The 11,683-nt window shown below is 39.5% G+C and overlaps 1 protein-coding gene across 1 annotated transcript in view; it reads left to right on the top strand.

Annotated features, from left to right (window-relative positions):
• The window catches only part of LOC103775995 (disco-interacting protein 2 homolog C-like), a gene marked incomplete at its 5' end in the record, with an annotated part of 37,942 nt that extends 27,580 nt beyond the window's left edge, over positions 1 to 10,362 (top strand). The window contains 4 exons of the mRNA XM_008943474.1: positions 1,962 to 2,036; positions 3,146 to 3,320; positions 4,889 to 5,012; positions 10,051 to 10,362. Of these exons, the coding sequence (XP_008941722.1) occupies positions 1,962 to 2,036; positions 3,146 to 3,320; positions 4,889 to 5,012; positions 10,051 to 10,303 (627 nt within the window). The remainder of the gene's footprint in view (positions 1 to 1,961; positions 2,037 to 3,145; positions 3,321 to 4,888; positions 5,013 to 10,050) is intronic.
• Positions 10,363 to 11,683: the final 1,321 nt, after the last annotated feature.

Genomic DNA, 11,683 nt, shown 5'->3' with positions numbered 1-11,683 from the left:
ATGCCTAGATGTTACCAGATTTTCTTCACCACTACTGGCTGAGATCATCAGCTATTTTAAGATTTGAAAGTCTCTTTCGTTCTAACCTGCTGAGTACTTTTCTAAGGCTAAATGAGGAATTTCAGAAAAATGAGGAAAACAAAAAGAATAGAGAGAACCAGAAAGCCATAGTCATGGAAGGTGCCTGACTTCAGCAGTAATAACATTTTTCAGTATTTTTTTTTTTTTTTAAAGTATTAAAATATGTATCAACCACTGTCCATTGAAAATAATTAATTTTGCAAATGTAGATTTGAAGCTGAGGCCAGGTATGAGTTATTTCAATGTGATGTTAACTGTTAGCTGTTCATGGAATGTGGTTTCTCAGTCAGCTCACATGCTTCTGTGTCTGTGCTCTGGCATTTATGATGTTCTTGTGGGAAATAAATATTTCAGATCCCTCTTGTTATGAATAAATTTCTGCATGGAATTCCATTTACAAAAGTCTTATCAAAAACAAATAAAAGGCTCCAACTACTATTGAAGAATTTAATTACTAGGAAAATGTTCTCACACAGCTTTTTTTCATTATTTTCCAAGCCTAAGTGTTGACTAAGATTAAGTATTGGGACCAGTTGTGTTGTTCAGGATATAAGCTTCATCTGTTCCGAAAAAAAACCCATTAATCTCTGCAACCATTAACCAGTCCTTTTAGAAATAAATGGTAATGAAAAGCAAATAAACACAACCATGTATTATTCATATTATTTTTACATGTATTTTACAGAGTTCGTTTAGTCGAAAGAGGATCTCCACATAGTTTGCCCCTCATGGAGTCAGGAAAAGTAAGTACAGAGAGGCGATTTCAATGTACCTTTTATGGCAGATATTTTCAGTAAATTTCCATCTCATTTTGATGTCATTGTAATGTCGAGAAAGGTTTTATCAGCTGTGCAGACTGAAGACCTTCACTGCTGGGGTTACAGCATGATGGTGGGAACTGCATTACTGATGCATTACTGCTCTCTCAGAAGCTGTGTCTTCCTTTTTTACGCAAAAAGCATTTCCTTCTTTTATGTAAAAAGCAGGTATTTCATTCTCCACATCTCACTCTTGAAACCACCACCAGATGTGTCCCTAGGAAAGGCAGTTTTATCAGTGTAGACCCACCTCTACTAAGAACTGGTCTGGGATTATCAACACTGTACTCCCAGGCTGCTGATACCTGCAGAGAGGCCATCACTGCTGGGGGGCATCGCTGTGGGGGCACAGGACCAGCAGGCAGAGATAGGGGTGCTGCTCTCAGCTGTCCCTGGCTGCAGTGTCTGGCCATGCACCCATGACTGAGGTCTACTGCAAGCGTGCTCTGCCTTTGGGAGAAAGGAGGGGTGCCATCACTGCTCCATTGTTCCACCAAGGCACTCCCTGCTCACTGACTGCCCTTGGTGCTGTGGATGCTCATCTAAAACTTTATAACCACAGTTTTGCGAAGACTCATGGTCTGAGGATGCTACATTTTCAGTTTTAGGGTTTAACATCTGTCCATCTCTATAGTGGTTGAACATCCATTACATTAAGCTATTGGCAGGGCATCATTCTGGGGAGGTTGCATAGTGCCCCTCTCTTTGTTGCAGGCCAGAGTTTCGTGTGGCTTGCATGGTTGTTGGGTTGTTTTTTTTTTCTAGTATATGCACTCAGATAGACTTGAGCCATTTGGTAGATTTGGTAGAATTTTTGTATTGTAGGACAACGTTTGATTTCTGAGGAGTTTTTATTGATGGAAGAGCTTTCACAAGAAGAAGAGGTCTTGTAGCATTTCCCAGATACCTCAGAATGTATTACATCTATGGACTATAAATCTCTTTTAACTTTTTAAGGATTTCCTCCAGTTTCTAATGAAGGTTTTTTGTGGACAAAGAGCCAGCATACAACTGTATAAGCAGATATCTGCATTCTTACTGCCTCATGTTTTCATTCAATAGATCCTCCCAGGAGTGCGTATCATTATTGCTAATCCAGAAACAAAGGGACCCTTAGGAGATTCTCATCTTGGTGAGGTGAGTTGTGAAAACTTAAACTTTGTATGCTCTGAACTAAATTGCAGAGATAAAGTTATCATCATATATGCCATAGGTTTCTTACAATACGTCTTACTGAAGGCTTAGTTAAGAAAATTGTGAATTCTCCAGATCTTTATAGTACATAAAGTGTGTAGCATGATATTTATATCACTGTTAAAATTGTTAGTAAAATGCTTGATAAATACTAATAATAGCTCAAGTTTGTTAAAACTTTTTTTTTAAATCTGCTTTTTCTAACTTTTCTACTTGGTGCTTCACTAATTCTAATGAAAACTTACATTAAAAATAAGTTTATTGATTAGTCTCATTCCAGCTAGATAGTTTTCTAGTGCTATTCTCTTTATAATCATTGTGCTTCAATGTACTGAAGTACTCTTATTAGCTGAGTTGAGAAAGGCTGTATGTTTTTCCAATTTATTTTATGTTTCTAGAGAGAGAAAACATGTTATTTCCAATGAGCAATTAAAGAGCTAATAAAGAATTGGCTTAGTCATAATTAAAACCACAATCTAATTTGTGAGATTCATCTGTAAGATTTCATTACATTGAAATCATAAAAATTCCTGTGTTGCCTTGAGTTAGATGAAATGAATCCTTTTCCATAGGTGAAGGTCCCTGGCCTCAGGCTGTACAATGATGTGTCTGCCTGGTGTTGATGGAAGATGCCCTGCAGGAGTGAAAAGACTGAACTGGGGTGTGGGAGACTATGGAAAGAGCTGTGGTCTGTAGGCTCTTCTGAAAATGGCCATCACCAAGCAGACCTCTGAGCTAGCTGAGCCATTCAGGGAGACTGCTCAGGCTTTTGAGTAACCTGGGGCCAGAGGGCTGCAAGGCAGGTGTCCCTGCAGCCGTGCATCCAGCTTCCCTCTCCTCCAGGCACAGCCCAGATCCACACTCTGACTTCAGCAAGGCTAGCTTGGGCTCTCTGTGCCTAAAACTGGGTCAGTTAGGGGTTCAGAAACCATGTTAAAATGTATTATAGCATTCCCTAGCTATTGCTGAAATAATCGCATCAAGAACTTTCAATAATGCTTCATTCTGGAAAGCTACTTTAATTAATACCAGTATAATTGCTTTTAACTTAGATATGGGTTCACAGCACTCACAATGCCAGTGGGTATTTTACCATCTATGGAGATGAATCTTTGCAATCGGATCATTTTAATTCAAGACTCAGCTTTGGAGACACACAGACTATTTGGGCTCGAACTGGCTATCTGGGGTTCCTGAGAAGAACAGAACTCACAGATGCAAATGGAGGTAAGAGGTTTCTCTCTAGATCTATGCACATAATTTGGATTATTTTGGGTCTGATGCTGTCTCTTGGCCTGCACTACCCAGCGCACTCAGTCTGCGAAATCTGTAGAATGGAAAAAAAGCCTTAGTTACAATAATCAGAAAATAAAACATGAGGGCAGGATTTCCCTGCTGAAACAGTTGCTTTTCCTTTGCTGTACCTCAGGTGCTATAAATCCCTTCCACAAGTGAATTTTTGGCACTGTTGATGTGTCACGTGCTTCAACTTGAAAAATATGAGATGCAGCTTAAAATGGCATCATTTGCTCTCACAGTCGTATCTGCAGGACTGCGTTTCTGCAGGTAGAAAAAGCCTCATTGTGACCTGAACCCTGGCCCCCTTCTGACACCCACCTTCTTTGAGAGCTTCTCTGTTATAAATTTATTTAGAGAAGCTGTCCTGTTCTCACATTTCCCTGTCTTTAAACCTGCGGGGACATTTTGAAGTGTAACAGAAGCAGTAGCCTGCAGGAGAAGCTCTGGGGTGTTTGGGTTGGTGAATTCATCAAATCTGAGAGCATTCTAGTAATCACTGTGGATTATGAGTGCTGCCTGTGTCCTTATGTTAGCGTCTTTCTGCAGAGATTTACTTGTGGTTGCACAGGCTTTTCTCAATTTATAAGGATAGCCCAGCCTTGAGAAAATTCAGGGTTCTCTGAGGATATTGAAGCTTAAGCATCCATATGGCTTAAATCTTCGCCTGGCAAAGGCTTGCTAAGGCTCTGTTGTCCACCCACTTTTAGCTCCTGGTGTAGAAAGCACTCTGCCCTTTATTACTTGTAGGGGTTATATTGCTATTACATTACCTCCATGCAACTGCCTAAATTAATGCAAAAAAGGGCCAGTTATCTGCTTTTAAGTCTGCCAGCGAGTATTATTTCTTTATGGATAACAATACAATCGTTTATTATCAGCCTAATATCTTTTTTAAAGTGTCATTTCAGCCTCATTTATTTCTTTAGTCAGTAAAAATTTGTACTGTGAGTGTCTTACACTCCAGAGCTTGCCATTTGTCTGAATGAGCAATTTGCTCTCTGGCTCATAGCAGGTATTTCTAGTCTGTTGATAAACGCCTTTGTGATACACCGTCAGCATCAGTACTGACCGTCTCAAAGCACCTGGAAGAACAGCATCCATATTTTTAGGGGCAAATCTATCCTTTCTCTTCCAAAAGAAAGAGAGAGAAACAAGAAGTGTATTGTCTGTTAGGGTGCCTTAAAAAAAGAATGTGTCTGTTCTGCATCTACCTGAGAGAAAAACAGGAATTCATGCCACTGTCTTTGGATAAAGAATTCCACCTTTCTGTCCTCCAAAAGGGAATAGTGTTTCTGCCTTCCTTTCTTCTGCATTCTGCTCTGCATGGCACTTCAGTAATGGAAAATTCCTATTAGTTCAGAATTACTTTGGAGTTTCAGAATTTTGAGGATAATTTATAAAAGTTATCCTTATTTTACTTATTTATTAAAGTGAACATTTTTGTAATGTGATGTCCTGGAGAACAGAGTCATTAACTTTGTCTTCCTTACAATCAGAACGCCATGATGCTCTTTACGTTGTGGGTGCACTGGATGAAGCCATGGAGCTGCGAGGGATGAGATACCACCCCATCGATATTGAAACCTCTGTGATTAGAGCACACAAGAGCATCACAGAATGGTAAGGATTATATAACACTAAGGCCCTTATATAAAGCTGAAATATCTATAGCATCTGGGTTTTTCTCTTGGATATTGCAATTGATCCAGGAAATGGCCTGTCAAGATGGTTACGGGATTTATAACCCAGCTGTAAATACGTCCTTAGGATGAAACTTTTCACAGATTTAATCAGAAAGGACTGTTTTCTGCTAAGATCATTCAATGTGTTTCTTTTTTGTGTGTGTTTTTATGTACAAGTGAAGGATTAAACTTGTAATCTGAGAGAGGCATGTGGCATTCAGGTAGGTCAGTAGCTGTTTCATGGAGTTTGAGATTTATATTCTAACCAGGAAAAGCAAACTGTTCTGAGTTCAAGCTTTAGGAGTGTTGTTATTAGAAGGAGCAAGCAAGCAAGCAAGCATTTCAAATAAATGGACACACTAATAAACTTTATTAGTGAACACACTGTTACTTTTGAATTGGTTATTAATAAATCAAGCAGTGATCAGATCAAGGTCACAATGGCAATTGAAGCAGTAAATCAATGAGTTAATAATGATGTTTTCTTAATCAATGTGTCACATCATCAGATGCACACAGCAGGTAATTATTTCTTGACATGAAAACAAATTGTTTTTCATTATTCCTGCATCAGAAAACTTAGTCAGGTACTTGTTTTGTTTTGGTATAACCTCAGCTCAGCTCTTCTCCTTTCAACCAGAACAAACCTGTCCCCACAGCCAGAGCAATTTATTGAGTATAAGACATGACTCCCCTTTTTCTTTCCAAAACTTGCTGCAGAAGTGTGGCTTGGAGCAGGAAACTTGTTAATGAAGTACAGCAGCCAGACTGGCTTCTTTAGTCAAAACACCTTGGTTATTTATTAAATATCTGTTAAAATTAAGGCAGTTAATTGCTTGGCTGACTGTAATGGAGTTTTTGCCTTATTGCCCGCTCCCTCTAGGAGGGATCTGGCATCATCACTGCTGGTATGGTCTTGTGCCAGCTAGCCATTATAGTGGGTGGTGGACTCTGTGTCCTGATATAGACCAGTGTGAACACTTTAAGGATGCTGTGAAATTCTTCTTGAAAATGTGTCAAATCAGTATCAGCAGTGGATGGAAAATTTTCAGATTGACATCTCTTTTACAGGATGGCCACAGATTCATAAACAATGTGTTGGGTTTGTCAGAGGTTTGTGCATCCTCAAAACCTGAGCTCATGGGCAGTGGATGAAGCAGCTACATCACAGTGCAGAAATGGTCACCGTGGGTTTCAGTGGCCAAAAAAGCTTAAATTATGTTCCTCTTTACAAGACCACTGAGAGCATTTTGAGGATTCTTTTCCTTCCATTGTCATGGAAATCCTGAGTGGGATAATGGTAACTAAATAAGGGTTGGGGTAAGCTGCAAGGACCAAAGTAAAAGGCCACTGAATTTCTGCACAAAGGTACATCCAATAATTCTTGGTGCCTTAACTCCTCCCAGCAGTTAGGTGACAATGTACAAGGCACATGAGTGAGATTTCAGAAAGTGGATGTGCAGTAGTTCAGGATAACAGCTGATTTGCTCACAGTTGCCAGCCTCCTCCTGAGCAGTGCTCTGCCTAATAGCTCTCTCCAGCCACCATCATGGAGTTTTCATTCATAGTCCCAGTCCTGACTGTCCTTTATTTTTCTCAATATAATTTATCTTTCAGCTTCTCTTAGCGATCCTCCTCCTGTCTTTGTGGAACAGCCCTTGACAGAATAATAGCCAGTTAAATCTTTGTTTTGGTATATATGCTTTGTAGATGCCTTTCTTTGGTCAGGGGCATGAGCCTCTGTCCTTGTGGCCACTGTTGTTCTGGTTGCAGTGACCCAGCAGGGATTTAACTGCATCAATACCTACTGCAAACAAAAGGTGCTGGGTACATCCACTAGCTAGATTGTAAAAATAGCCTTGGCTTCCAAGAAATGCATGCTGATTTTGTAATGTTTAACAGTATTGAGGAAAGCAGTGACTTGTTGACTGACATGAGATCCTGATGTGCAACTTGTGTCACTGGGGATCAGATCTAGAAGGTCATTTAAAATTATTCTTGTCTCTTAAATAATTTTAGCATAAAATCAACAACCTCTGACTCTGGACCTCCTGTGTCTCAATACATAATAAGCAAAAGAGTGACACAGTCTGGTTTTATTGTAGTGCATAACTACACCAGGCATTTTTGAAAGTGTTTTTAATTCTGAAAAAAATATCTTGAGAAGTAATGAATGTGTATGTTTTTTTAATTAAAACACGTTGTTGACTCATTTAGACTTCAAACTCTTGGAAGAGGAATAGAGCATATCTTCCTGGAAATTACTAAGAAATGGTTTTCTCTCTGTGTAATGACAAGTAGGTAAAGCCACACAACATATTTGGAGAAGTGAACCATTATGGGTCTCTCCACTGGAGGTGTTTCAGCAACTTTCTTTTTTTCCTGAAGCATTTGGTGGGATGGAAGAAGCAGGAGGAGCCATTCTCAGCTCAGTGCATTGGCTGTGCTCCATCTATTGGCTGTGACTCCGTAATTCCTTGAGAAACTGCAGCCTTCCTGGGTCCCAAATTTTTTGTTTGTGTTATTTTTCTTTATTTATCAGGGATAGAAAGTTAATGTATTAATAAGTGATACATGCTGACTAGTTTAACTCCATCTCAACTGGTGAGAACATGAAGGGCAATATTTCCTTTTGCTTACAGTGGTTACCAGTGAGTTAGAATCATGACACATTAAACAAGTTTTAAGTTAAATTGAAACCCTGTTAGGAGTGTCAGTAACTTGAGGACTTAACAGAAGCTTCATGAAGGTTTTGGGAGTCAGTCTTATGAACTCACATAAACTAAATTCTCCTAAGCCATGTTTTAGGGGCCTGCTCCTGAATATTGCCATTACTTACTTTCCAAAGTAACAAGCTAACAGTAGATTTAAAGCATGGTTTCCAAGTGCCAATTTATATTTTAATAAAACCTCCCCAGGCTTTTTGTTAAAATACATATAATACTAATTTAACGTTTGTACAGCAATCCATAAAAGTTCTAAGACCTCTCTGGAGCTGGTCACCTGTGCACACTGATGCTTCACTTTCTTAATATTCAGCATCAATCAAAACTTCCTTGAATGGCTGTGAAAACAGAATTACAAATTAAAATTCATTTCACAGCAGTACTAAGTCAAAAGGAGCCTGCACTGCCTTGCTTTGGCTGCCCATTAGTTCTCCAGATCAATAAACACATGAGAATTCAATCAAATAGTAGTTTGGCAGGATCTGAAAATTAACTTTTTTTTAATAGTCAGTACTTTCCTCCTAAAATCCATTCTGTTAAGCATCAACATAGAACACATTTTCATAGCTAACTTTTGGACAAAGTAAGGTATGTTTCCAAAGTACAGGGATTTTCAGAACTGTCCTAGTAGACTAAAACAGTGTGCTTCTCTCTCAGTCAAGTGTTGACATTAGGGTATGCAGCTCTTTTTAAAATTGGCTTATGTACATAATATATTCTAACTCAGATGCTGATCCTGGAGACAGGTTTGTGAAATGATCCCCTGACTTTATAAGGCAAAGGAGCGTAAAGTACAGGGCTTGATGTATGAGTTACATGGGTAGAATATTATTATTTAGGCTATGGAATAAGTTAGAAGAAGAAATAACCATCCTCTGTGTCTTAAACACCTGCAAGGAAGAATGGGATTGCCCTTTGTGGAGCCTCAGTCCTACTGACCTTCTTTGAGACTTCAGGGGCTTTGGGGACATTAGAGATGTGGGCAGGAGGCTGGAGGGTAACACACACCAGACTTTCATACCCTCCCAGCCTCCATATTTGGAAGGATAAATGCATTATCCTTAGCCAGAAAAGATGCTCAGTAGCAGCTACCAAAATTTACCCGCTTGAGCTCGAGGACTTAACCAAAATTTTTGGGTCTTAGAAAGTTCTTTTAGTAAATATGAGATATGGATGATAATGGTGTTCACTTGACCATCTCGCCTATTAATAAGGAATGTAAAAACTCCTGTCCCATTCAACCCAACAGAAATAACACAGCTCAAATAAAACAGATGGAGATACTGCTTATCTTGGTGTAAACCAACTGGTCCAGAAGAATCACAGCTCTTCTGTGGTGAGCTCTGACTTGCCTGGACAGCAGCCAGCCCAGTCCAGAATGCATGTAGCCATGTTTGCCTAGCACCATACAAGTGAGGAAGCCCCAGCCACTTGGGGACCTCTGTGCAGCCTGCAGCATGCCATGTAGACGTTCTCAGGGCTCTGCACCTGTTCTCTAGGCAGAGTTTATCCCAAAAATCTTTCAGCTCAGACTATGTTCCTGCTATTCCTTTTGGTGCCTCTTCTTTTAACCTCCTATTTCTTGCCTCTTAGAATCAGAGGAAATGGGCTTAAGTTGTGCCAGGGGAGGTTTAGATTACATATTAGAAAGAATTTCTTTACGTGGTGAAGCATTGGAACAGGCTGCCCAGGGAGGTGGTGGATTCATCATCCCTGGAGGTGTTTAAAAAAGATGTAGACTTGGTATTTCGGGACATGGTCTAGTGGACATGGTAGTTTTGGGTTGACAGTTTGACTTGGTGATCTTAGAAGTCTTTTCCAACCTTAGTGATTCTGTGATTCTATAACCTCCTTTGGTCTTCTGGGCTGCTCTTCGGAATCCCCAGAGAAGGCATGTCCATGCACACATCACTCACACATGCCTTCATGAGTAGCATAGCAGTGCTGTGACAGTCCCCTGGCTTCAGATGGAACCACACGTTGTCCTACCACCTCCTTACGTGGCAGGCAAGGATTAGACTCAAGTTTCTGTGAAGTTGAGCCCAATACTTAGTACTGTAGCAATGTTATAGTGAGAGCTAATGGGCCTGTTCTTCTGCCCCTGCCTGCAGACATGTTCTCTCTTGCTACATCCACTCTGTGCTGAGCATTAAGACGGAGCCCTAGGAGCTGAAATAAAAGGCAGCCAAGGTGGAATGAAAATGGTTGAAATAACCACACCACTAATGTTCTTTTTTTCTTTTGTTCCAGTGCGGTGTTCACCTGGACAAATTTATTGGTCGTTGTAGTTGAGCTGGACGGATCAGAGCAAGAAGCTTTGGACCTGGTTCCTTTGGTCACCAATGTGGTCCTGGAGGAACACTATCTGATTGTAGGGGTGGTGGTGGTTGTGGACATTGGTGTAATTCCTATCAACTCCCGTGGAGAGAAACAACGTATGCACCTACGAGATGGATTTTTGGCAGACCAGCTAGATCCCATCTATGTGGCCTACAACATGTAGTCTTGTACCTTAAAGCTTCCATGGACTTTACTATAGATGTATAAAATTTTTTGTTGTCCACTAGAAAAGTGTGCAGATAAGATGCTGACACTCATCAGAATGGAACTGTTTCTATTACGACTTTTCAAAGCAGTCATGATTGGCAGGAAATAAAATGTGAAATGTTTTCTTTTACCACTAAATTTTAGAAAAGAAGGACTATGGGGCGAGGCCCTTCAGTGTGTTGGAAAAGCCCATCTTAAACTTTTTTTTTTTTGCTTATTGGACAATACTGCTTTTTGAGTAAATGTGGCTTTGTATTTTACATTGAGTAAGCTGAAGTAGATTTGATTTTTTTTATTCTGCCCTCCAAGTGGATTCTTTTAAAGCAACTTGCGTACTAATACAAATAATTGTTTTCTTCTCATGTTTTAATATGCCATAAAAAGCTGATGAATGCAGGTCCATTACTAACTGAAGCCATTTTAGATCCCACATCTTAGGAACCTATGTAGTGGTACGAGGAGAATACCCAAAGCAGCACCTTTCAATTAGAAATCTTGCAGCTTTCTGTTGGAGATGCTGAAAGCCCAAAGGCCAAAGAGCCTTTGCTGTTAGCGTTAGAATGGAAGAAATTTATAAATAAGGTGTATTTCGGCAATGAACTTGCAAATATCTTTGTACTAAACTAAAAAGATAAAATAAGTTAACTACTTCTTCTGTAATTATGTACAAAACGTTTAATTTATTTTGATCTCTTTAGAAGTATAAAAGAGAAAAAACATTCAAGAATATTAAACTCTTGGAATGTTTGCTAATATAAAAACAAAGTGTTGTATTATCTTGAGTGGATAGTATCACATCAAATATATATATATGAAATATAAATTCACTAATGACAAAAGATTTTAAAGTTTAAAATGCAGTACTTGTCACTTGCATGGTGTCTCCCACTGTAGATAATCAAATGTAACTCACAAATTTTTGGAAAAAAAGAAAAAAAAGCAATCCTGGATTGCTAAGTATCCCTAAGTCTAAAAGAATCCTCTAGATACCAGCAAGTGGAATTATTGCTGCCTTTAAGGCAGTGAATGAATTTAAGACTTAAAATGCACTACAATAATTTTCTTTTCTTTGCCATGGAGGCAACAATAAATATTCGTGCTGGCATGTGCATACACTCGTTAGACGTAGAAAAGGCAGGTTGAGGAATAGCACTGTTGTCTAGCTGCAGAACTTTGTTGCACAATTTTTTTTCGTTGTTTTACTCGGCGTTTTTATTGCTACAAGGAGAAGTTTCGGGGTTATTTGCACAGAGTTATCAGTTCGCCTCTCAGCTAGGACACGTAGCTCGGTGGCCAGTGCATCCGGTTTACATTTACAGGAGACGATTGTTTCGGG

Source organism: Merops nubicus, unplaced genomic scaffold (genome assembly GCF_000691845.1).
Source record: "Merops nubicus isolate BGI_N331 unplaced genomic scaffold, ASM69184v1 scaffold18057, whole genome shotgun sequence".
NCBI lineage: Eukaryota > Metazoa > Chordata > Aves > Coraciiformes > Meropidae > Merops > Merops nubicus.
This window is presented reverse-complemented; position numbering and strand designations above follow the sequence as displayed.